At 33.8% G+C, this 27,581-nt stretch overlaps 1 protein-coding gene across 3 annotated transcripts; it reads left to right on the plus strand.

Moving 5' to 3' along the window:
• Nucleotides 1-882: 882 nt before the first annotated feature.
• LOC106056693 (O-acyltransferase like protein-like) lies at nt 883-26,888 on the plus strand. 3 transcript variants are annotated; one of them, XM_013213511.2, is made up of 16 exons: nt 883-1,140; nt 3,362-3,780; nt 7,592-7,749; nt 8,214-8,301; nt 10,382-10,475; nt 11,152-11,378; nt 12,468-12,635; nt 13,432-13,525; nt 14,460-14,552; nt 15,184-15,352; nt 16,144-16,223; nt 17,134-17,259; nt 17,936-18,050; nt 18,667-18,856; nt 19,944-20,086; nt 20,836-26,888. In XM_013213511.2, the coding sequence occupies exons 2-16, from the start codon at nt 3,387-3,389 to the stop codon at nt 20,956-20,958; spliced, it is 2,262 nt and encodes a 753-aa protein (XP_013068965.2). In that variant the 5' UTR covers nt 883-1,140; nt 3,362-3,386; the 3' UTR covers nt 20,959-26,888. The 3 variants fall into 3 exon arrangements, with proteins under 3 accessions (XP_013068965.2, XP_055897658.1, XP_055897657.1); XM_056041683.1 differs by lacking the exon at nt 883-1,140 and adding an exon at nt 1,236-1,343; XM_056041682.1 differs by lacking the exon at nt 883-1,140 and adding an exon at nt 1,250-1,347.
• The last annotated feature ends 693 nt before the right edge of the window (nt 26,889-27,581 follow it).

The raw sequence follows: 27,581 nt of genomic DNA on the forward strand, positions 1-27,581 counted from the left end.
GAATGGTACAGTGCATGCGAACCGTGGACAGAGCTATAGAAAATATCAGTTTCTACTGTATAGATCTAGCAGTCATATGCCCTATTCACGGTGTGTATTCGTGTGTGGGTATGTTTTGCAGTAGGTAAGGTCCTATGCGCATGTCAGCCTAATTTGTGTGCAGCATGTGTCAGTGCAATTGTCAAAGTTGTGTGACTATGTGACAATGCCAGTCGCTATATCCTTAGGTCTACATCTTCGTTGTACTCAACGGTGGTTCCAAGACTTTTGATGTAGACCTTATAAAGTTTAATTTTATAAATGTGTTTATCTTTTTTTTTCTTTCAAAGATCTCTCTCTTTCGGGCAAATATTTATGCCAAAGAGTAGAAAAAAAAACAAAAACAATATTGTTAACAATTACTAACGAAATCGACTGGGGGAGGGGGGCTAAAGGACATATAATAAGACCAACTCGGGGACCATTGACAACGAAATGGGGATGGCTGTCTTGATTAAAAATCTATATATTGGTTCGCGGTGGTTATGACAAATGGTGTTAACATGATTAAAAATCTATATATTGGTTCGCGGTGGTTATGACAAATGGTGTTAACATCATTTAATATAGGCCCTATCAGTGACACATATCGACGACTCTAAATAAAGTGACTGTAATGGAAGAGGACAAAATATAAAAGTGGAGAAAAAGTATCGTTACTACATCTATACAAATATTTGATATACAAAAATTCAAGATCTATAATGTGCAAACAATGTTAATTTCAAAATTGTATTGTGATTGTGATTTGAATTTGAGAAGCATTGCCATTGTAGGATAGTCACCCCAAAAGGGAGGTCACTTTTATAAATATTTTCAAAATAGTGTGAAGACTTAGAACGACAGATAGGCTAATCATAAAAAGTAATAGATCTAGACATAAAAGTAAATAGATCTAGAATCAAGATCATAGATTCATCTAGTCTAGATGTAGAATAGATCTAGATTCTAGATCTAATCTAAAAAAAATCTAGATCGAGATTATCTATCTATCTTTAATTAGTAGTATCTATAGACTATTGTCACTATAGATTCGAATCTTTTCTATCGATACCACAATCAAAATGTCACTGTGACAATCCAAATTTTACATTGACTTTGGTAAGGTATATTTTTCTAGATCTATATGTTAAATATGTTAATGTTACATAACTCTTGTCTAACTCTTCGGTCTCTTCAGAACACAGTACACATGTACCATGCACTGACATTCATCATTTATTGCATTTGCCGGCATTGGGATATTCAAGGCCATTGTTTCAATTTAACTGTGATGATCTAGATCTTACTTACACTGAGTTTGAGTCAGTGAGTGTATGATTAATAATGATTGTAGATCTATGTCAAGACTGTCTTAACTACGTCTAGTTAAGGCTAGTTTTGGTAAACTGCACAACTTGTCACAAGTCTTGTGCATCATCATTCATGAATTATGTCAATCATGAACAATAGTCAATAGAACATTCAATTCATTCATTGTCATACATTGATGTTCAGCGTAAGAACATTGAATAGTAAAGTTGAAGCATACAAAGAAGTGTCTCATATTTAAATAATTATAATATAATATGATTATAATAGAATAAACTGTGTTATGTTTTATAATAATTAATTTTATATAAATATATCAAGTACAAAGTCTAGATCTATTAGTATTTAGTCTAGATAGAAACCCATATCTTTACTTTACTTCTAAACTGTCTAAAGATGACTTAGATCTAGATCTATAATTTATAATAATAATCTTAAATCTAGATCTAGAGTGACTAGATCTATATATTATAATATATATATAGTCACTATCTTCATAGAATCATAGAGAATAAACTACAGATCTAGACTCTATATAGAACTGGATCTAGTTTTTATTTTAATTTCTAATTAGAAATTAAAATACTAAAAATAATATACCACTATACTAGTAAGTAACTAGTACTAGATCTAGTACATGGGCATAGCGGGGGAGGGGGGGGGGAATTTTTACTGTTTTTTTGCTTTTTCTTTAGACATCTAGATCTAGATGTTTTAATGTTAAACTCTTAAACCAGGTCAGGTGTCTGGAAATTTAGGCACACCAATTTAGGTACTGGTAAATTAGGCACTTTTTGACAAAGCGGAAAATTAGGCACCAGAAAATTAGGCACTCTTAAATTTGCAGATAATTTGAAAATTTTAATGTATATTATGAATGTTTTATTCTCAGTCTATGAGCTATTGGTGACGTTATCCAAAATACTAGATCTAACTATAACAATTTCTAAGTGCATCGTCATGATACAAAAGAAAAGCTTACAAACCTAATGAAAAAAAGGAAAATCATGAGAATGCAGGGAAAAAATGAAGAGTCATTATAGGCATCACTGGATTGAGGGGATGGGAGGTACCTAAAGTAGGACAGAAGCAAAATTTCTAATAAATAAACCATTGAAGTTAAATAATAATAAAGTAAAAGGTTCATCTTAACACTTACACTGTAATTAATAAATATTTGGCTATATGTTAAAGCTAAAATGGTTTTTATAATATAACCTCTTTTCAAGTCAGATCTTCGTGGAAACCTGGATCTAGGAACCTGGACAGCTGATCTCAAAAATGGCTAGACTCTAACGATTTTCCTAAAAATTTAACAGTTGATATATATCGCTGAGAAAGCAATTACTAGCTTGTTGGTCACACTGATAAAACTCTTGTTTGACCGTTATGATGTTTCAGAGTAAAAAATAAATAAATGTAAATTTGACTGGAGACTATATAAAGCCTATAACTGAGCTAGCCAGGAAAACCAGTGACTTGGCAGAATTTAAATCATTGGTTAATATGCATGACTAAATGCATGACGCGTAGGATGTAATCATCTTCTTTTTTGAAGTAACGTCTGTATTATATAAGATAAGAAGATAAGATATAATATAGGTCTAGAGCCAACATGGCATAGTCGACCATATTGCCGTAATTATGCGATAACAGTAAATTTAAGTTTGCTTCAATTTTATTGAAGTTTCTAAGCGTTGCTTCTATTTTAACATACGTCTAATATAGATTAGATGTTAAAGAGTTCTAAATGAGAACTTTAAGTCTAGTGTTAGATCTAAATGTCCATATAATGATCATACTAATAAATAATCGCAAACTTATATACCTTGCTTGCTGGCTGAATAAAAAAAATGCGCAAGTTCTAGCAGCTGATGGTGTTACGGGTTCTATTCTAAAAATTTTTTAAATTATTTTATTTAATTATTTTATTATATTTGAAGTTTAATAATGGAGATATTGTCTTTAAAAAAAAATATATTTTAAAAATATTGTTCCTATTCTTTTTTAGGTGAGAAAGTTACACAAACACACAGATGGCTAAGTATGGAAGCTTTACATTCATCATGCTCATGCTACTAGGTCTTCAGAAAACTTCTGCTCAGTTCAGTGATGACTCATCATGGCTCAACCCAGCTCCTGGGAGACAGAACTATATACACACTTTGACTCATGCCGTTGCCAGGGCTAGGCATGCTGGGAGCTTTGAACAAAACAACTTGTCATCGGTAGTAGGGGAAGTCCTTGCTGATTTCAGTGTTCTTCAAACTGAGCTTCTAGCTCTTAGACACGAGACAAAACCTGACCAGATCTTGAAGTATTCAGGTCTTATCAAAGACATATTGTCTGTGACAAACTCGGCTTGTGCTAATGATACCGGCAGACTTGTCATGAGTTTGTTTAACAAAAAAGATAGATGGTCGTTACAGTGTAAGTTGATCCATTTTTATACTTGTATGTGTATTTCATCCTTATTTAAATTTAGTACTGGGATAACTATTTTCTTAAGTCTCATTATCCATGGTGTAAAGTTATCCCTTTCTACTTTAAAAGGCTAGTGTTTTGTATGTCCTGTTTAATGACCTTTTAAATATTTTTAAAAAATTCAATAAATAAGTGTTTTAATGATTATTTGAAAAATTAAACAAAGTATCATAACTGAAAAGCTGTGAGAGAAAAAAAAAAGTGAAGGTCCCCTTTCAGACCTTCTGATCTACAGGGCAGATGATGTCTTCTTCTTCTTCTTCTTCTAGCCAGCTTTATTGCTGCTGAGCTGTGAGCTCTTTTGCAGACTGTGCCAAGGAAAAAAAGTGTGCTGTTTTCTTCTGTTGTTCAGCACTGCCGTACAGGGTGTTGGTTATGTTGGGCTGTAGTGGAAGAAGGGTCTGCCTAAGGTGGATTAGGGAGGGGCATTCAAAGAGGATATGGTTTACGGTTTCAAAGGGGTGGGCGCAATGTCTGCAAAGGGGTAGTTGTGTGGAGTTTATTTTGTTCAGGTGGTAATTTAATAGTGATGTGTGTCCTGTTCTTAGTTGGAAGATTGTAGATTGTTCTTTGTGGGGGAGGAAGTTAATACTGTCCAGTTTGTTAGGCGTAGTCATTTCTCTGTACATGGCTCTGCCTGTGTTTCCTGATGCCCATTGGTTGAGCCACTCCTCTTTGTGATTGTTGACTAACATTGACCTTAGGGTGAGGTAGTTAACAGGTCTATCTGGTTGTTCCATAGATGTACCTGCCTTTGATAGCTTATCTGCCTTTTCATTTCCCATGATGCCAATGTGTCCAGGGATCCACTGTAGTGTAATATTGATATTTAATTTTGATATCATCTGGTGGATTATCACAATGAGTGTTGTCAACTCTCTTGGGCTGTTTGAGGTGCTGCTGTTAAGTGCTTGCAGAGTAGATTGGGAGTCTGTAAAGACAACAATATCTGATGGTGGTTGCACTCCTTCATATAATTTGTTTTCCACTGTCTGAAGTGCTTTGGTAATTGCCTCAATTTTGGCTTGGAAGTTTGAGCAGTAATCACCACAGGGTGTGCTTATCTCAAAGTGTTTATTTTTAGGGAAGACCAGGAAGGCACCAAGACCAGCATTGATGGTAGCTTTGAAAGCCGATCCGTCTGTATAAATATGGATAGCTGTTTTTTGATAGCTTTCGATTGTTTCAAGCGTGCCTACTTTGAGCTCCAGTGGATTTGATTCTTTTGTTAAGGTGTTATTTAGTAAATGTGTTTTGATGGTTGGTTGTTTGTATTTTAGTCCGGGTGTAATGTTCGAAAACCTGGTAATTTTTTCTCTGTTGTTGGGTAGGTGGTGTTTTAGGGCTAGTTCGTCAGTAAGTTGGATCAGAGTTCTTTGCTTTTTTTTGTTGTTTTTCCTATTTCTCTGTGTTAGTAATTTATTTGGATGATCGTCCTCCAACCTTCTGTATCTCTCAATAGCTTCTAATGCTGTTCTGTTGCGCCTTAACTTAAGAGGTTCAATATTGGAGTCTATTTCACAGGCTGCTGTGGGAGTAGTTCTCATACCTCCACTAATTAACCGCAAGGCTTGGTTTTGGATTGTATCTAATGATGATTGATATGTTTTGTTGGCAGCTACTTGTATGGAGACACAGTTATCCATTACAGATCTGACATATCCAGTGTATAACTGTCTTAAGGTTTTCTTTTCAGCTCCCCAGGATGTTCCTGCTAGGTGTTTTATTATGTTTAATCTTTGTGATGCCTTTTCTCATAAATCTGCCAGAAAAGTGTTTTAGAGACAGTCTTTGGTCTAGTTTTACACCAAGATATGTTGAATTTTCTTCTTTATTTATTGGCTGAGAGTCTATTTTTAGGATGTAGTTTCTTTTTGCTGTTTTGTTGCTGTGGCTAAAGATTGAATAAACTGACTTTTCTTTGTCTATTTCCATTTTCCATAATTTTGAATATGTGGAGATAGTTGTGAGGGCTCTATTTAGTTTGGATCTAGTCAGCACTGGATATTTCTCTGTAGTCCAAATTAAAAGGTCGTCTGCATAAAGTGCCTTATTGACCGAAATGAGGTCCGGGAGGTCATTCATGAAGATTAGAAAGAGAGTGCAGCTAAGGGCTGAACCTTGTGGTAGTCCTTCTTCCAAACTTTTTTTACTAGAGATGGCACCTTCGAATCGGGTTTGGATGGTTCTGTTTTTTAAGAATGCTCTGATCCAGCTGTACATTTTTCCATGGATGCCCATTTTTTTCATCTTCAAAAATAGACCTTTTCTCCACACTCTATCATAGGCTTGCTGCAAATCTATAAATACTGCTGTAGTGTGCTTGTTTTCATGAAACCCTTCTACTGTGTCCTGGATAAACGAAAGAGGTGGTCTTCTGTTCTACTTGCTTTCCTGAAGCCAGCTTGTGCATTGTGGAGTGAGCAAGTACTTTCTAGCCACCAATAAAGTCGGTTATTGATCATTTTTTCTGCCATTTTGCCAATGTTGGATGTTAGAGATATTGGTCTATAACTTTTTGGGTCTCCAGTTGGTTTATTTTTCTTTAAAATGGGTATTATGTTTGCGGTTCTCCATTCCTGTAGTATGTCTCCAGTTTTCCATGTATGGTTGATAAAGTTAAGTATACAGTTTTGGGCCTGTGGTCCTAGTCCCCAAATCATTTCATTTGTTATTTTATCGGGTCCAGGGGATTTTCTTGACTTGTGGTCTATAGGGCAGATGATGTAAAGGTCATCTGTTTCTGTGGCCCACGGTTAATGAGGGTGTCATGTGGCCGACACAACGGCCAACTGCCTTTACTTTTCCCAAACTAATGTCAGAACTGGGTGGACTCAGAGGCACCCTAAAGATCCCAAAAGTGAAAATCCCAGTCTTCCCCAGGATTCAAACCCAGGACCCCCTAGAAAAACTGTAAGCATACATTTATTTGGTGATATTTTGTCAAACTGTAAAAAAAAAAAAAAAAAAAAAAAAAAACAGAATTTATTTTTCAAAACTAAGATTTGAAGATCAAACTTTATAGCTTAATTCATGAACTTTAAATGATGTGATAATCATTCATTTTATGGCATTAACCTTACCAGCCCTTATTCCCATAAACAAGCTATGCCCCGAGGGCCAGACCCCTCTTGACTTACTATCTTAGAAGCTCTAGATCTAATGAAAATCAAAATTTGTTTCTTATTTTATCATTCAACTTTAGGCTTATTGCAAGCTTAGACCTCCCTAGTTCATGTTTATTGCAAATTTTCAAACAATGTTCCTGTAAAACCACTCCCATCCAACATAAACACATGGGCGCAGCCATTTGCAAAGCTAATTATAATATATAGTTTAATTACGATTGTTTTTTTTTTTAATATTATGACTCTTTTAGAATATAAAAAAAAATGAAATAGAGAAGTACTGAAATAGTGGTTCACTGGCATAGTGGCCATTTTGCCTGAGAGAAAAAACCCAGTGAAATAGGGCCAGTAGCAATTAAAAGTAAAAAATAAAAATGCTATTTTTCTGTTTTTAGCCAAATGGAAGTCTTTTTGTTTTATAATTTTTGTAAGAATATTTCCATTTCTGTGAACAATTTTAATTGAATTTCTAAATGGCTGTGTGAATGTGATCAAATCTAATTTAGAGTTCACCTCACCTAGTGATTGCCACATAACTCTCTTCAAAGAAAAAAAAAATGCAAACATTGTAGTAAACATTTTGAACTCTTAATTCTTTTCAAATTGAACACAACTTGGTCATGTTACAGTTCTAGATGCCAATGGAAAGCCTGGGGCTGGCCTGATGCTTTTACATGTGAACTTTGTTGGTGATTATAAACAGTGCAGGAATGCTCAGGCACCGTCTAACACATCAATTGGCCTGAAAGGATTCAAGGGAAACTACTGCGCCTTAATGGCAAAGCCTGTGAGTTCTAAGTCTTTACTTCATTTTCACTTTGCTGCTGGAGTATGAAAAGGTTCACATTCTAACAAGCTTATTTAACAACTTAATATCATTGTAACACTAGACTTAAAAACTTAAAATTTCCATTTTTTTAAATCTTAATCTATTAGATCCTTGCTTTTTAAAATCAAGAGCTTTATCACTCAACCCTTGCCCCAAAGTAAAAATTATTTAAAATATTTTTAGTATATATTAATTAGATGCAGCGAAATACATTGATTATTAATGCACTAATTTTTACAAATTAAAACTAATTCTTAAAATTTTTCTGAGTAATCTATTTAGAACCAACATTTAATTTCACTTAACAGAGTTTTAACTAATGTTTGAGAAGTATGCAGATAATGGAATTTAATGAACAATTCTCAACAACTTTCAATTTATATTAAAGAATGTCATGATAATTGTGTACAATATAATTACAGCCCGGTGATATACCTTTCGGCCTTGCAGTAGGTACCTGCCTGCCAGACACTTGTACTGAAGCAGATCTGACCGTGCTGACAGAACAGCGTAAGTAGATATACTTTAACTCTTCTCTCTTAACCGACAATATCATCATTGATTTTAAAGGCTATATTTTTCTATATTAATTTTTATAGGAGGTGTGACATGGGATATTCACCTCAAGACAATTAATATAAATGTTTTAAATATGTTATATATTACGTTTTGTGAGAATATAAATAAATATCTTAAAAAAAAAGACTTTTTATTTAATTCGGATCATAAAATATTTGCTAGATCTAGTTGAGATCTAGTTTTAAGGGAGATTAATCCACAGTCAATAAGTTTTAACGTCGAAGTCTTTTATTTTTGTTTTATAAACATCAATTTGAATTATCTAAAAAGGGAGTGCATTTCCCTTTATATATATGGCCTCCTTCAGTCGCGAATCGACTATGGATCATCTGATGGAATTGTATACCAAATATAACATTTTCTGATAAGAAACAAAAAAGTTATTAAAGTTAATTCATGACAAGCTTTCCTTGTTTGAGGAACAAGTCAAATAAGGAAATCCAATGCGAACTGGGTTTTCTTGTGTGTATTAGCTTTCGTAACAGTATTTTTTTATATGACAGAGTTGTTAGCCATGTGCATAACCATCTGGGGGGCTGCCCCTTTCAGCTCTCTGGATAGCTGCCTTTATTTTCGGGTAAGGTGTCCTAGCCTTTGTGGATCCCTCCACTTCCTGCAAGGCAGCAGGTTTGATTTTGGTCCACCCCAGGTATTTTATTTCCCCAGTACCCACCATATTTGGAGGGCATTCCCCTATCCGTCACCTGGGGAGGCGCTCGATGGGAGATCAAAAATAGTGAACGAAATAAAAAAGAACAGACTACGTTGGGCAGGTCACCTTGAAAGAATGTCAGACAACAGAGGGGCGAAAATCGTATACAGGCAAAAACCAAAAGGCAGGCGACCCAAATGCAGACCCTGAATGCGATGGATAGATGATGTGGAAGCAGATCTGAAGCAGCTTGGGGTTAGGGCGTGGAGACAAAAGGCCCAGGAGAGATCTGAATGGAAGGATGTGTTAAAGCAGGCCAGAGCCCTCCATGGGCTGTAGCGCCACTGGGATGGATAATGCCGAACTGGGAGTCGAACACTTAGTGAGGCTGTGACAGAGCGTCGCATGAGGTTTGCGGGACATGTTCTATGTCAAAATGAATTACGCACACCAAGAGTTGCGATAACATGGAAGCCAATATGAGGAAAGCGCAAACAGGGACGTTCTCGTATTACTAAGTGACACACCTTCATGGAGGACCTCAGAACAGTGGACACCAGGTGGGAGGAGGCTTCAGACATTGCCAATGACAGATCTTTATGTTGGAGACAGCTTGCCACCCAATAAGCCGGAGGACCTAAATCTAAGTCTAAGTAAGTCATGACAGGGTAGTGGAATATATTTGAGTAAAATGAATAATTCCGTCGAAATGTGGAAAATAATTATGGAGAGAATGAGTAATTTTTTTTTTTTTTTTTTACATCAGTGCACTATATCTACCTAAAATAAATTCATATATGGTACACACATCTGTATCTGTATATATATTTTAATTACTTCTTTCTAGTACAATGTACATCTGTGTACTAATAAATCTATTTTAAAAAATGCTAGGGTTGTCACTTAATGAAGGGAAAATAATAGATATTTAAAGAACAAAACTTTTTTCAAGGCTGTAAAGGCTTTCTTTATTTATCTGGATAGTTGAGTAATCTATGCCCCTATTCCTATGCTGCTGCTGTGTGAAGCATAAATGGAATATGATCTGGTCCGGACTGTCCAATGTTTCACTATTTTCAATTCGCCATTTTTTCCTCATTAAAAATGCAGTCCCTAGCTTTTATATATACCATGTATTCATCATACGTTTCTGCATTACCTCACAAGCTGTCCCTTGAGCTGCTTAGTAAATATTTAGAAAATTTTATTGAGTTATTTAAAGTTAATTTTGTCTTTTTTTTTATATAAATGTAATTTGCTTGCTAGACACATGTTTTGAAATGCACCTCTAGCTTTGTGTCTTAAGTTACCATAGGGCAGCCAGTCAGGTCTAAAAATGTGCCCTGTATCTTCCTACAGTTATAAGAAAATTTATGAATGGAACTCTGGTAGCCACTCAAGCCAAGTGTCACAGTGATGAGAGACCAATGACAACAGCTACAGTTGTAGCCATGTAAGTACATTCACGTCCATTTTCTGATGTCACATTCTTAACTTTATAGTAAAACTTTCTATTCAGCCTGATGTTGGAGAAAGTGTATGTTCCTTTATGTGATTGTTTAAAGTGATAGGCTATCAATCAGAGGGTCATTTTGTGAAGACACCTAGCACATTCTGAAATTTACTGGGGAACGTAAAGACAGCCATTCTATTGCAGTGCCATAGGAAAAATAACTTACTTTGGAGGGAAGTGGTTCTAAAAGGCTTTTCATTTCTTAGTAAACTAGCTTAAATAGCCATTGGCTAAGTTATCCAATGAATACTCTGACACCACCTTCAGAGCTTTCTAAAAAGAAATGACTTATATTTAAGTGTGGGCTTTACCATAAGACCTGAATTTAATTACGTTTTTGATTCAGGTCCCTTCACAAATTCAACAATTTGAAAACTTCATATAAGAGACTAACCCACTTTGTCCAGAATCATGTTTTCTAGAACAAACAAAAAATATGACATGCAAGTGAGAAAAAACAAGTTTTACCTGGCATGTCTTTCAAGATCTTCAGACCTTTCAACATCAAAATCAATCCCCTAGCAAACCAAAACCTTCATGGAAATGAGAATAATGGGATTTTCCTTTCGTCAGATCCTCTATTACAATAACAGTGTTACTTTCTTTCTCTACACAGAACAGTGTTATGTTTGATTTTGGCTATGGTGCTTTCTGGGACTGTCATCGACATTGTCTATGTCCAGTGTCCTAAGTGGAAGAAAGAGATAGAAGATGCTGATATGCTGACCAACACCAACCGTGTAGGATCTTTGTATGGTGCAGTGGGGTCAGGCGAAGGGCTGCTTGGACACAATGATGTGGATGAGACTGCCTTGCTAATTGTGAAACCAACTCCTACTTTGGGTAATAGTTGCAAATTTTTCTTAATGGTGGAAATTGAGCCTTTAAAATTTATTTTTTTTAATTGATGAGGTGGGATTTTTTTTTAGTAGTTTTTTTTTTTAAGGTTTTCTAGTTTTTTATTTGGATGTTTTGTTGACTTTAAATGTTTTCTAAAATTTTACATAATTTATTTAATGACTACTCTTCATTGACTTTTAATTCCTACATGTGTTTCTATTTTTTAACTGTTTGCAATGGCGCAATAAACTTATCATACTTGCCTTTACTACTAGAAATTAATATTGACTTTATTGATTTCAATATTTTTTTATTTTTTTTCCAACTATGTGAATGTTGGGAGAAATTAGGCAAAATAAGGAAGTAGGGAGGAAGTCAGAAAATCTCTGGCAATATTTAGGTTTGCTGGCTCATCAGATGTACAGATTGTGCATGTTGGTGTTACATCTGTTGTTGGAAATAGTCCAAATCTTGGTGGAAACTTACCGAAACTTAAGCCATTGAAATCTAGCATGCCATGTACTGATGATGTCTAGCATGCCATGTACTGATGATGTCTAGCATGCCATGTACTGATGATGTCTAGCATGCCATGTACTGATGATGTCTAGCATGCCATGTACTGATGATGTCTAGCATGCCATGTACTGATGTCTAGCATGCCATGTACTGATGATGTCTAGCATGCCATGTACTGGTGATGTCTAGCATGCCATGTACTGATGATGTCTAGCATGCCATGTACCCATGATGTCTAGCATGCCATGTACTGATGATGTCTAGCATGCCATGTACTGATGATGTCTAGCATGCCATGTACTGATGATGTCTAGCATGCCATGTACTGATGATGTCTAGCATGCCATGTACTGGTGATGTCTAGCATGCCATGTACTGGTGATGTCTAGTAAGGTTGTCTTCTTATCTCCATTATGTGTTGACAAAAACAACTCACTTGATGACCATTGGTACTAGGCCATAACAATTCAAACATATGAAACACTTTTTGACTTTTTTCTAATATTTTGAAATTGGTATAAATGCGTCTGTTTATAGTTTAAATAACATATTTGGATATAATTATCATTTCAGGCTTGTTGGGGAAAATATTTGTATCATTTTCAGTCTACACTAATGCATCCAAAGTTTTAAACACGTCTCAGCCACCAGGCTCTCTTGGTGCTGTCCATGGAATACGATTTCTGAGTATGTCTTGGGTCATGCTGTGTCATACCTTTGCCTTCGGAGCCTTTTTCTTCAGTAAGTATTTAGTCACTTAATAAAATGTGTCAAGGTCGACTCGTTAATAATTGTTTTGACTAGTATTTGGTTCTGGTAATTTCTTAACACTTAGTTGTGTTAAAAATAGCCCAGGGAAGCTAAAATTAACAAACATTCTTGTGTCGCAATTTCTTTTTTTTTTTTTTTTTTTTTGTTTTTCTTAGCTTTTGTAGAAATTATTTTCAGAGCAGGGTATTCAATAAATAGGAAGACAATAAGTGGGGATAATCCATTGTTTGTTATGCTTGATTTTGAAACTAGCACTGTTAATTCATTATTGTAAGTTATTTATAACTTGTATGTTATACTTGTAGTATTGTTTATAGTTAATCAGTTTGGGATATTAAAGCAATGAACTTTGACAGTGGATTGAATGAATATGTTACCATTTCAAGAACTTCCAGCTATGCTTTTGTTTTTTTTGTGTCCAGGAACTTAAAATACCTAATGCTGATTTATATTAAGTACACATTATGCCAGCATAACACTAGTATTACTGCATAGCTGATTGTTTCATTTTGAATAAAAATATAATGTACAAAGGAGTGCAAATTTTAGATTTATTGAGCAATTTTGTAAATGGGTTTATAAGGCTTTACTCTTTGTCTTCTGAACTAGTCATTGATGACAAATAATATTTTTTACATTGATTTAAAGCAATGTTTCATTTGGACATTATCAGATGCTTTATGTGATGTTTAAAGTAATTTGCTCATGATGAATTCTTATGTTTTCAAGCTAAGTACCTTCAAATACAAAACTTGTATTCAAACAGGAAATCTTGAGATGTTTGAGACACTGTTAAATCGATGGACATTCACAGTGATAGCCAACGGTTTTGCATCAGTAGATACTTTCTTTACTCTTAGGTAATTTTTTAAATTGATGTCATAGTTTAGGTGCATAATTTATGTCATAGTTTAGGTGTATAATTCATGTCATAGTTTAGGTGTATGAAAATGTCATAGTTTAGGTGTATAATCAATGTCATAGTTAAGGTGTATAATTAATGTCATAGTTTAGGTGTATAATCAATGTCATAGTTTCGGTGTATAATCAATGTCATAGTTTCGGTGTATAATGAAGTGGTAGAGAAAATAAAATAAAAAAATCAAGAGGACAAAGTGGAGTGTATAGTCCCACATGCTATATATGAAGATTGAGGCAGAGTATATAAAAATACAACACTTATCAGAAATATAGTTTAAAGGATGCCAGCTTGAGGGAGTCCACTCTCAATAATCTTGGTGCCATTTAATCAGATATGGGAATAGCATATTATTAACTGTGTTAGTAGGTTATAATCAATCACCACAGGGGAGTGAATTAGAGTTGCTTTTCCGATTTACTTTTAAAAAACACAATCTACTTTTTACATACTAAAGAGTTTATTGCAGGACAAATAGACTTTTCTTGGAGCAAATGCCAAATGTGCGAGGGTTATAGTTTTCTTGTTTGCTGATTGAGCTTAGATACAATGAATCTTCAGAGATCCTGGCCCTTGAATTTATATTTTTCAGTAATCTTTATTCATTATGCAGCCAAATAACCAATAGAGAGGACTGCCAAAAACTTAGTCTGAGTATGTGACAAGATATGGTATTACATATATGATCCTATGTAATTTAAAATGTGTTGCACATAGTATATTTGAATCTTGAACAAATGATATTGCAAGTTTCAAGGGAATAAGAAGCTCATGAACTGAGGTTAGGTTTTGAAAGCCTGATAATTTAGAAAATTTGACTTGTGTATTTTAGTGACAACCCTAATTGATTTTACAATTTTCTGTAACTTTTGCAGTGGACTACTGACAGCATACTTGACCTACCAGATGACTCAGAAATATGGGTGGAGGATCAACTGGCTCTTGTTCTACTTTCACAGAATTTGGAGGTAAGATATGGTTGGGGATTAATGATGCATCTTATTTTGAAAATCTGGTCTTCCTAGTGGCGCCTTCTTACAACTGGGTCTCACCAATAAGTCTTGTGAGTTTAAATGATCTCTGCCTTTGGCTGTAGTGACTAGATCCCAGCGTAATAAATGGAACTGCAAAAACATTTATAACATTCTGAAAATGAATACCTTAATCTGCAAGGCTCTGTGTATTTCTTTTGTTCATCACTTATTCAATAACTGGGGGCGAAGTGGAAAACCACTTGCTTCTTAAGGTGGAATCCTGGTGAAGACTGAAATCGGATTCGAAATGTTTAGGAACCACCAGAGTCACCAAACTTTAATAGCTACCTGACTTATGTTGGGTAAATAAAGGTGGTTGGTTGTGTTCGCCACAATGCCCTCGTTATCTGTCGGTCATGATGAGCTTTATAAAACATTTTTTTGCTCATAGCTATGTGTGAGTTATATATAATGTGAATGCCCTTTATTCTACTATATCTTTCTAAATGGTCTTTGGTTGACTCAGTCTACTAAGAATTTAATATAATACATGAATTGTATTAGTCATTAAGTCCTCTAAGTGCAGACAAGTATATTCCATATAATTTGTGCATTCTCCTCTCAGATTGACCCCTCCCTACATGCTGATCTTGCTCATGGTCCTGGGCTTTCAGCAATATTTTGGCTCTGGAGCTCTGTGGGATGAAATCCAGCCTGCAGACAGAGACAACTGTAATGAGTACTGGTGGTCTAATTTACTCTATGTCAACAACTTAATCAGTGCTAGTAAAATGGTATGTGTACTGTACTAGTTTTGTTTTTGTTTATATCTGTGGTGGTCAAATGATAAAACAATTGGCTTCCAAATTGAGGTGTCTTGAGTTCCAATCCCAGTGAAGATTGTGATTCAAACTTTGGGACTTTTCAGATGCCACTGAGTCCAACCGATTCTAATGGCAACTGACATACATTATTTACCTTTAACATCAACCTATTTTAAATGTTCATGTCTCTGTGTGTGCCTGGCGTTTATATTACAATCACCAAAAAGAGGACAATATAGATTAAAAAAATATCCTCCTTTAGTGTTGGTGAAAAGTCTTTTACCATGCTCACATCTGCAGTATTTTAAGTTTCAACATTTCTGCCTGGTTTGGCAGACTGAGCATTATCAATATAAATAAACTTTATAAAATGCTAAATGCTGCTATCAAGATCCCTTGGACTTATATTCAAGAAAAACAATGTTAGAAAGCTATAAAGATTTTCAGCATTATAAAAAAAAACACCCTCTGGTTCAGGATTTTACCACCACAAAGGAGATTCCATGACAAAAACAAACAGATAAAAGAACTCTTTTGTTCCCTTGGCAATTAACATCATTGAATAAAATTCAACTTGCGGATGTAAATTTCACTTTGAGAAGAAATAGAAATTAAAAAAAAAAAATTACTTAATGTGTGGCACAATGCTGAATATTATTTAACTTCCTTATTCTTTCTTATTTATAACTTTCTGTGGACTTTTTAAAATAGTAAAACTATTTTGCTAAATGTAATTAAAATGTGTTTTTTTTCTTTTTCAGTGTTTTGTTCACTCTTGGTACTTATCCAATGACATGCAGTTCTTTTTCATCAGTCCACTGTTGATCATACCATTCTGTTTGTAAGTAGTGCATTTTTGTTTTTAAGTTATTACATTAAACCTGTAAAGAACAAATGTGATATAAAATCCATAACAACAGATTTCTAGTTAGAGAAAAATGTGACAACATATTTGTTTAAAAAACTTGTCTTTTTCTTCAGTTAAGTGACTTACAATATTATATTGAAGTCAATTTTTAGTAAAAACTAATCTAAAAGGTTCTTGCTGATATATGTTTCAGAGGCCACCATATTTTATCTTGTTATGCCCTTTGCATATATCTGTGTGTTATTTAAGCTGTGCATGTTAATTAGAGACTCAAACTCTGCTAAGTCATTGGTTGCCCTGGCTAATTAAGGCAACCCACTCCATGCTTTAATGACACTGGAGAAGGACAATTTTATGAATTAGTCCTAGCATATGGAATAGAAAACTTATCTTTGTGTCTTTTTTAGTATTTTATTAGATTGTGTTATTGTATTTTTAAGTTATGGTTCAGTGTTTTATGTACTTCAGCCACTTTACTTTTTAGTTTTCTATCCCGAAGTGTCTATAGATTCAGATACTAAAGGTGTTATTCTAGTCAAATGTGAATATTTGTGTTGGTTAGCAATATCTCGCTCTGTTTGGCGTCTGTTCTAGTTTGTTTGTTTTCCCAAAGGGATGACAGATATTCTAATAATAGTTGTCTGCAGTTTTAGGGAATAAATAGATATGATAAGGAGAAACACAACACTTAATAACCATAAACAACGCCAACAATATAACCAATATAATGCCAGATTCTTGAGTGAATTTATTTACACACTTGGTTAACACACACTGACCCATAACATTCCAACATTCACTCCCTTAGTCAAGGGGTCTCATTCAAGATACTCATATAAACGATGTCAACATATAATTGTAATATTTGGATTTCCATCAACAGTAAACGTGTTTATGGTGTGCTTGCGTGTATGATTTTCCTTGCTGCAACCATCATCACCACAGCTGTTCTCTCTGTTCACAAGGCATGGCCAGTCACGTTGGTATCTTTGCGGACTACTTCTCTCATGTAAGTTTTTAAGTCACAAACCTAGTTTATTATTAATTTTATATTATACTTTTATTCAGTAGTAAACCTTTTTGGACTACTAATAAATCAGAGTGCCACTTGGATTACTTGTAGCCATGGCGTTTTGTAGAGGAAATGGTAAAAGAAAATTGCCCAGCATGGATCATATTTTGATGTAGATCTACTATTTCTGTTGTTTTTATTTATCTTAGTATTAGATCTAGAGATCTATCTACACCTAGAGATCTAATTGACCTCATTCTACACTCTAGATGTAGATACTAATAATATACAAGTTTGTTTCATCATACACTAAATCTAGACTAGACTATTCTAGACATACCGGTATCTAATCTAGATCTAAATCTTCATAATCTCTATTTATTTTTTATAAATTGTAGAATAATGTTAAAGTTTTTTCAGTAGTAAATATTTTGGGTGTCACTTACTAGTGTAGCCTTTGCGACATTTTTTTTAAACAATGAAGAATTCTTTTATAAAACAAAATAGTTAAATTATTATTAGTTTAAATTTTAGGGTAAAAATGTCTATTCAATAGACGTCCAATGCTTTTAGGTTTTGTTTTGGTTATTGTCTGATATAAAGCTAACAATGTCATATTTTATCCACTGGTAGATCTAATTTTATACCCTTTTCTTTGTTTGGATATCTACAGGGGTAGCTGGTTTGAGGACTACTACATTAAACCTTGGTGCAGACTAGGACCGTACGTCATAGGGGTTCTCACAGGTGTCATGCTGGCACATTATAAAAGGATTCACATGCCAAAGGTATGTTTATCTGCAATGTTAAAGATACATTGAGAACCAAATATTTCATCAACTTTTTTTTACCACTTATTACAAAATGAGTTTTAATGCTTTTTTTTTTTTTTTGTCAATATGCTTCAGTTTGAACACTGGTGCATTGTTCTATCTTGTGTGTTCTTGTTTTTGAAGACAGTGATAAAGCCAAGTAAAATGATTGCCTTAAGCTTATTATCCTACATTGCTACCTTCCTAACACGCATTAAAAACATGTTAGTCTGTAAAAACTTGTTGAAAGAAGGAAATTCTGGATATTTAACAAAGCAAAACTATTCAAGATAATGTTTTAAGCAATTAAATACATACTGGAGGGAAAAAAAAAGTTGTAAAGCACTAGAGGCTGGGTCAAATCAACAATCATTACTGAGTCAAACAGTTAAGAAATATGTTATGATTACGTTAAGTTTTGTGTTAAGTGATATACATCATACAGATTTTGTAGAAATATATTTTCTGAGCAGTTAATGACCTATTGTTGTAGTCAGCCTCTTAAGTTTTAAAGAATCCCAAAATTTGATTAGATGTTGTTAAATAATTTAAAACCAATAAAGAACATTTTTTTTTTTCTTTGTAATCTTAGTTTGTTGTCATCCTTGGGTGGATTCTGGCCACTGCCATTGGATTAGCAGTTGTATATGGTATCAATGGTGACCTGACAGGAGACAACCCCAGCTCTTTGGGTGCAGCAGCCTTCTACAACTCTGTCTCCAGAACAGCTTGGGCAGTCTGTGTGTGCTGGGTCATAGTGGCCTGTACATCTGGCTATGGAGGTGAGCCAAACTCTCCTGTATCAGATTTGTTAAGTCCATTAGTGCCTATGTCCAGTTCAGGCATTTATCATCCCAAGGAAAGGAAGATTCATATTCTAAAAAGATCCAATCTATTGAATTCATCCTAATGCCCATCAGGGCCTGCTTTAAGTATGTGAAGTCCCCGACACTTAAAGCTTTCATAAAAATCCACTTACTTATTAATACAAATACTAAAGCATGCCAAATTATAAAAGGAAGAGCGTACTTATAAATAAAAGAAAATTTTCCTTCATTTAAAAAAATATAATTATTTAATATACATATTTTAGTAACAAAAAATGACAACTATTTAGGGTTTACGCAATGTAGTAAACCCGGAGTATATTACAACAATACGAACACTCTATGAGCGGACATGTTTTAGCCAGGACAGTGTTGCCAACTGTAAGATTTAAAGTAGTGTTGGTAAAATGCGAAAAAAAAAAAATATTGAATAAAAATATGGATTTTTACACTGTTGTATCGGCACCTTTCTTGTGGAGTACTCAGGGAAGTAGCCCTGCCTGCCCCCCCTTAAATCCAGTGCTGATGTCCAGTAGCATAGTAAAAATAATTTTCTTATTGGTGGGAGACCAATATACAGCTTATTTAGACCCTAGCATGCTCTCCTAGATATCTCACCTATTATATTATTATTGTATACACTTGTTGCCACAGAGGATTGCTTAATGGTTACTTTTATTTATGGCAAGGTAGAATGTTTGGGGGTCCCATTCAATGTTCCCAGCAGTAGTTTTGTTGGAAAATGACTGAATCTACCCAGCATTTCTCCAAAGTTTTTATAGAGCTAATGCAGTTTAGTGTTCTGGTCACAAATATACACTTTCTCACCTCGAAACTAGGTGGTATCTTCCTTAACCTGATTTTGGACTTGCATTTCTTGAAGAAAACTAAATTATTAACTTAACCTACTAGATTCTATATATACTAACAATTAAAATATTTAAAAAAAAAATTCAATATATAATATGCAAGAAATATAAAATGATACTGTTACATATTCTAAAAGTTAAAAAAAATTTTGTTCATCTACTTTGTGTTCCAGGCCTTGTGAACAGCCTTCTGTCCTGGTCTCCCTTTGTGGTGCTGGGCAGACTGACCTTTGTGGCCTACCTCATCCACCCCTGTGTGTTCTCTGTGTATTACCAAAACAGGGATCAGCTGTTTCAGATAACAGACACAAGTATTGTGAGTTTCTTTGGTTCTCTTGCTATTATTATGTTGATCTGGGTTAAATCTTGCTTCCTTTTTGGATAAATGGATATTTAGATCTCATCTCTGCCTATGTTCCTGTCTAGGGCATAGGCCACCAACCAGCTTCCTCCAAGCGTCTCGGTCCTGGGCAAGTCTCTCCAACTGTCCCTGCATCTTGCCTGTCTGCTTGGCATCTGCTTTCAAATAAAGTTAAACCATAACCTGACACCCCCCCCCCCCCCCCCCCAAAATGAGGAAAATGGGACAGCTCAGGAATACATAACATGACTCAAGTGTGGTTATCTATTTAAACATGACATATATGTCTGTGTCATTAAGTTAATGTATAATTTTGCCCTGGGTATTTGTTGCTTGATACTGTGTTATTTGTTCTAAAAGTGAAGTCCTTAGAAAATATTTTCATTTGTCTGTGTTCTTAAAACTATGGGAGAATTTCAACAGTAAAGTTTTCTTGCTAAAAAAAAATGAAATTAAATTTTATAATTAAAAAAAAAATTATTCCCTAAGCTAGCTGTTTTTAAAACAATAATTTCTCAAAATTTTCACAAATTGATATCCAGATAAAGGGTACCTTGGGCTAGTCTTAAAAGACCATGAATTTCAAGAGTTTGGGAACCACTGTTTTTAAGTATTGCTGAAAATAAATGGCAACAATGTATTTATGATCAAGCTGATCATGTTTTGTTGTGAGTGATGATTCCATGTGTGTATTTGTGATCTAGGCTGTGACCTTCTGTGGCTTGCTGGTCTGCACCTACCTGGTGTCATTTATACTGATGCTTCTGTTTGAGTCTCCTATGATTGGGCTGGAGCGGGTTTTACTCAGGAGGAAACACAAGGAGTAGATGAAAACAGCTATCCTGCAATGTGCCTTTCAGAGTGACAGGAGATTGATAAGTACATACAGTCAGATTATGGGGCAGCCTTGTTACCTTGTCGTCAAAATGTTGTTTTTCTTTTCTTTAAAAGTCAAACATTCATCTCAATCAGATTCATGTTCTCAAATCATTTTTATGAAAATATGAAAGTTAAAAATGTATTTTTAAGATACATGTATGTACTTATATACTTCATTATTAATTATAATCTCTAGTGAATTAAGAAAAATATCTGTAGTCTTATAAATTATTTGCGTCTCAAAGTATTGACTTTTGAACAGCACTGAAATAAATTTGTTTTATTGTATTTTGAAAGCAATAAATTAATCACTCAAATAGCAACTCCTGTGTAAAATTAAAGTATAAATCAGTATTTAAAAATCTATTTCTCAAGAATGTATTCTTCAGTTGAGCCTACTTGCCAGTAGTTGAATTTAGTTTAGTCAAATCAAATTGATATGATGGTGACTTCTGCCCTTTTAGTTGCTTTTCATAATTTAACTTGTGGAGGCTAGACCCATTTTTTTTTATTGCTCTGTGATAAGAAATTAGTTAAATTTCACTTGATGATATTTTGGACTAAATTGTTTTGTTTTGTTCTGCTCATACCAAAGCTTTTAATTTTAAGTGTGTAATTTTTAACCTATTTTAAATTTACCATTGCAAAAAAAAACAACTATGCTTTTAGGTAGTTTTTTTTTTTGCTTTTTAAAATAGTAATTGAATGATTTTGGTTACTACATGAAACATTCAGTAATCTTGTTGTAGAATCTTATTACAAGTTTTTGTATGCTTTCATTCTTGATTTTTTGACCAATTTTACCTTAGAAACCTTTTTTTTTAATTTTTCTGTACAATAACTAACTTCTAAATTTTTTAAGTCACATAGAATCTAATCCCTAAATAGTTTCTTACTATTTTTGAAGAATCATTTTCATTTCTAAAGGAGTCTTTTTTTTTAAAAATCATTTGCTTGCATGATAGGCTTACATTCTTGTGTCTTTGCTAACTTTGAGTAAAGAAGCTATGAAATTAAGAGCTTAGAATAAATATGGTAGTTTCAATTCTGTCTTTTATCATTTCTATATTTGTACACCTCTTTTGTAATCTTTTAGCTCATTCTTGGTGATTTGACTGTCCATCATTGCATTGAATACTTACACAAGTTACATGTCACATTCAATACTTACATGAGTTACATGTCAATTGTTCTCTCGATGACTTGGCTTGCCTTAATATTTATATTGATTATTTACTCAGAGCTCAAAGTATAGAAACTGTTCTCCCAAAGTATATTTATATATAACACTGAAATATTTTACTGTTCACATAATGAACTAGTCAGATAGTGAGTTCCAATGAAAATGGTTTACATTTTATGTTTGTCTTTTTTTAAATGCTTTTAACAGTAACTTACAATAGCTAACAGTGATAGGGCGTCGAGGCTGAAGTTAAAGAGGTTGGGTTCAAATCCTGACAATAGCGGGATCTTGAACTTAGGAAAATTTTGGATGCCTCTCAGTCCAGCCAACTCTAATGGGAAAATGACATTTGTTAAAGTAACAGTGTAGGCTACTTGACACCTTCTATAACAATAGAGAAACAGATGACTGAGATGAGCTTTACATCATCTGTCCCCCATGGATTACAAAGTTTGAAAGGGAAACTTAACCTATTTTTTACTCACAAAGTAACTTATACTGAGAGTAAATTTAGTTGGACTATTTTTTTTTCCTATTGTTTTTTTTTTTTAACTCATAATAATCTTACTGGTCAGTTTGTTTACATTTGTTATGATCAATGCAAGTTCATGTATTCTGTAATTCATTTTACATTAAGAAAGCATTTTACTTTTTTGCTAGACTACTTTTTTTTTAAATTGCTGTGGATAAACATTTTTGTTACAAATATTTATATCGACTGAATAGCCAAATTTTTGTCAGCAATAATTCTCCACAAATGAGAAAAAAATTATCACAGTGAAAAATTTCTGTCACAAAAAGCAATTTATACTAGGCCAAGTTTTTAATTGTGACAGACACTGTAAGATGAGATGAAGTACAGGATGGTTAACGTATTGTTGTGGACCTTGTGTGTTGGAAACTGATGAACTTTTGATTTATATTTATTGAAAATTTCAGATTGGTCATAACTGTAATCACTCACAATTCTCTTGTTTAAACTTGATTTTCTTACCCAGTGACAAGTGGCATTCCTGTGATTGGTTTATATTATTGAACATTGTGCTCTGTTTTTTTCTGTTGTTTTTTTTTGATGAGCTATTCAAAGACGTAATGCCGATCTGTTTCTGTCTTATACACATAAAAACAATTTCTCATTTAGAGCTGTGAGAAGTCTCAGACTCTCAAACAAAGTGAAACATCTCTACAACTTCTTTCTTCATCTCCACAAAATTCTCTTTTTTTTTACCATTTTTTTTTTTTTAATTTTTGGTTATAAAAAGTGTAATTGTACTTTTCTAAAGTCATACTTTTTATTTTTGCTTGCTTCTAACTTTGCCAGGAGAGCTGAGAAAACCTGAACAATTGGTCCTGGTATATAACATTTTCCTTTCTCTCTATGGGGCACATTTTATAAAACAATTATTGAAGATTTCAGGATTTATTTAAAAGATCTTATTTGACTTATGTCAAAAGCATTTTGGCTATATTATGATCCCTGTTAACTCACTGCTAAAATTTAAAAACAAAAGTGCGTGCTGGCCTGCTGTATAAATTGAATTCTCAATATATTTAATAAAAGCAATTTGTATTCCCTTTATATCAATTAACATTTGCCCTAGGATTTTAATTTTGGGTATTTGGTGTTGCTGCCATGAATTATACCCCCTGTTCACCTAGTCCCATGATATATACATATAGGAAATAAATGGCTACTTTATTTTAGACCAACACTGGCCCGGATAGCCAAGGGCAAGGACATCAGCAGCAGAAGAGAAACCAGAGGCCAGTACTTTTCTTGCTGCTGTTACTAGCTATAGAGTGAAAGGGGAAGCCAGACACTAACCCTAACCCAATGCTCTGCTATTTATTGATATTATTTTGTGTGAGAAATGTTTTTCTTGGGGAAGTTCCCTAAACACATGAACAAAGAGGATGAAACTGAGCATTCTAAACCATTCCAAGTCCAAGTGTTTCTCATTGGTACCGTACTAACACACACAATGGAGGTAAACAGACAACTTTGTTATTTATTTTTGTTCAGTGATTGTAACTTTACACTACAACCAAAAATACTTTATACAATTTATCTATACAGTTTTACATTACAACCAAATGTTGCACTTTTACTAGGGGAATGGCCTATTTACGGATGTAAGACCCCAACTACTTGAACAACTTTTTCCCCTTTTGTGAAGTTTGTTGTACAGTACGTTATAGTTCTAAAATATATGTAAATATAGAGCTGGTTTTTTTTTATTTCAAAACTTTTTCATGCTTTTAAATTGAAACAGTACTTTCTTATGTATAGATAGACAGCATTTCTGTCAGTTTTTAGAATATTTAAAAAAATATTTTTGAAAGATTTATTGTCTATGAACTATTGGATTCTAACAAATGTTGGCTTGTTTGTAGCGGCATGTGTTTGTAGTGGCATGTGTTTGTGGTGGCATGTGTTTGTAGTGGCATGTTTGTCTCAGCTCACATTCTTTACACATTCATTGACATTTTTATTTTTGCTCAAATTCTAACTTTCTATATTTACCAGTATTTTATTAACGCATGTATCTGTTGTTATATTGTCTATAACTTCTAAATAATTTATTCAAATCACTTTGTAAAGGTCTAAGGTATATTAAAATAGGAATACATTCTATATAAAAAATGTTGTGCTGACTGTTTTGATATCTTATCTTTATGAAATTTTTATTAACTATTTTGTTAAAATAATAAACAATAATTTTAAAATGGTGTTTCACTAGTGATTTACCATCAGTGATTTTCCACCATCTGAAAAGGTCAGTAGTTTCTTATTGATGAATTAGATAAGTTTATTATTTCACTTGCCAGTTAATCACAGATTTGATTTTTTAAATTTGTTCTTTATTTTAAGATTTATATTTATTTCATGTGTGTGGTCGGCTCTAGGTCTTTATATTTTTGTAAAAAAACAACTTCAGTCCTGTGCCAAACAGTGGACTTTTTAGAATTGATTTTTACTGTGAAATGTTGTTTTTATTGTCACAGTGTTTCAGCATTGCAGTGGTTCCCAAAATAAGAAGTAAAGTGCCAAAATATTGTATTTTGCTATATTTACAAAGCAGACGTGAGTGGTTATACGACATGGGCAAGACAACCATCTATTGGGCAAAGCTATAACCAATGAGAATTCTGGGAACCACTGATGCCTTGTGTTTGCTCAAGAAATGTAATTAGATTCTTTAGAAATAGCTGGCTAAGTGGAAATATTTATTTTCGTTTTGTTTTTAAATGCAGTTTTTTGATAAAATTATGCCTCTAGGACCAACTCATTTCTAAAAAATCTCTCTCCCTAGTTTTAAACAGCTGTAGGTGTGGATTGCTGTGTGCCACTAGACACTCTTGTCTATACATGAATTTTCGAGTTATATGTTATTCTTAGCTTTTACTACTATTTTTTAAAAATAAAATTGTGACTTGCCAACTATAAGTGTTTTTGGCACATTTTTGTTTGGTTCTATGTAATTAAGGCTGACAAAGCTGTGTTTTTTATGTTTAAATTTCATGTTAATCAGTGACTTTTATCTTGATCTCTTCAGACCATAAGGAAAGATTAAGTCTGCAGTTTAAAACGTTATTAAATCCTTCAGTCACAAGGGAGCTAATAGATAGTCGAAAATTGTGTTCATGTCAACAAGTAAGCCTTAGCCATTTCTCCTGGCTTGAAAATGTAGGCATGCATTGAATCTTGCATTCTTTTTGTCTCAATAATGTTACAAAGCATTAGGGCAAGGAGCTTCAGTTTTCCAGGTTGTAAGGTGCTCCTTTAGGGCATTGTTAATTTTTGGACATTTTTGTCTTCTCTGTATAGAACCCTGACCAGTCTCCTTCTCTTGGGCTGACAACATTATAAATAAATGTTTTGGCCTGCCACAGTTAGACACTCTTTGTTAGATGTTTTCTAGGATATTCTTTGTTAGATTGTTGTAGTACTCTCCCTGTCAGATGTCATGTAGGACTTTCCTTGTCATTATGTCCTGTAGGGCATACTCAACCAACACAATGGGGAAGTAATGTTGAGACAGATGAAGACAGCTTCCTGATGCATTTACCTGATTCTAAAAACGGACTATGGACATGCTATCCTGTTTTAATAGAGACTGTTGATACAGGACTATAATGTTTTATTTTTAATGGCTGCAATAGAGGCGATCACTGGCATGTGCTTTTCAGACAGGCATTAGCTTCAGGTGTGACAGATGTGTACAAAATTTAGGTCACAGTTGGGTCTTCCAAGCCCCTACACTCCCACCACCTAAAAAAAAAAGCGGCAATGTGTCTTGTAGACCAACCCTTATCTTTTTGAATGAAGATGTTTGAACATGTTTAGAACTGTTGACACACGTTTATGTGGGTCTGTTATTTTTTTTTTTTCTGAATCCTGGGTAGAGTTGGATTGTAATAGTTGTCATTTTTTTTTATGGTCACTGTCTATATTTGGGACAATGAATCTGGCATTAAAAATTGCATCTGGTCACTTTATCCTATAGACTTTGTCATCTCACGTCTTATCTAATTCGACATAGGTCTACTTCAACAGTAACACTCATGTCTAACATTGAGGTCTGCACGTCTCTAGCATAGAACTGTTTATTACTACTGATAGTTTCTGTTTGTAATGTTTCTTTAAGAAATGTTTCACTTTGCTGTAGAGAAGAAAAATAAAGATTTTACTTTGACCTATTTGTTTGTTTTTTTATTTCATAATGTGAGCTTACATTTTTGTTGGTTTAGTCAAACAATTGAAATGTATTTATGACAACTTAGCATGAGCCCACCGATCTTCCATTTCATAAACTCTTGACCACATATTTTATTCTAATTTCTGAAAATTCACTTCATTAATATGGAATTTGTTACAATATTAATTGTACGTTTCTTTGGAGGGAAGAGAACAATATGGCAGCCATTTTTATTTTCGATGCATTAAGCTATTTGTAGATGTCGATCGATATTTTTATGTTTGATCTTTTGTCGTGGGTTCAAACCCTAAACTGTTTTTTTTCCCCTTTATTTCTCATTGACAAATAAACTCTTGAATGTTTAGTTCACTATATTATTTCAACAGAAAGATTTGTAAATATTTGTTGTCTTGTGCTATAAATAACAAACGTGCCTTCAAAAGATAATTACATCCTTAAGTCATTCGTTTTCTTGGCTGATTCAAGCAACTGCTCCATGCCAGGGAAGAAAGAACACTTGTATTTTTTTACCAGACAGACGGACGGACAGACAGAGTGAGTTGACATATGCCTTGTAAAAATTCAGAACCTGCGATATATAGGGTAGATGATTTAAAGCTTATCTATTTTTTTTTTTTTACTTTTCCCACGTATAACAAACAAAAATATCAGAACAGTAGATGAGGCT

Source organism: Biomphalaria glabrata, chromosome 9 (assembly GCF_947242115.1).
Source record: "Biomphalaria glabrata chromosome 9, xgBioGlab47.1, whole genome shotgun sequence".
Classification (NCBI taxonomy): domain Eukaryota; kingdom Metazoa; phylum Mollusca; class Gastropoda; family Planorbidae; genus Biomphalaria; species Biomphalaria glabrata.

Coding starts and splice junctions, on each gene's coding strand:
- LOC106056693 (XM_013213511.2), top strand. CDS start 3,387: ATGGCTAAGTATGGAAGCTTTACATTCATCATGCTCATGCTACTAGGT. Junction 12,636..13,431: donor CTTCGGAGCCTTTTTCTTCA/GTAAGTATTTAG, acceptor GTATTCAAACAG/GAAATCTTGAGATGTTTGAG. Junction 20,087..20,835: donor AGATAACAGACACAAGTATT/GTGAGTTTCTTT, acceptor TTTGTGATCTAG/GCTGTGACCTTCTGTGGCTT.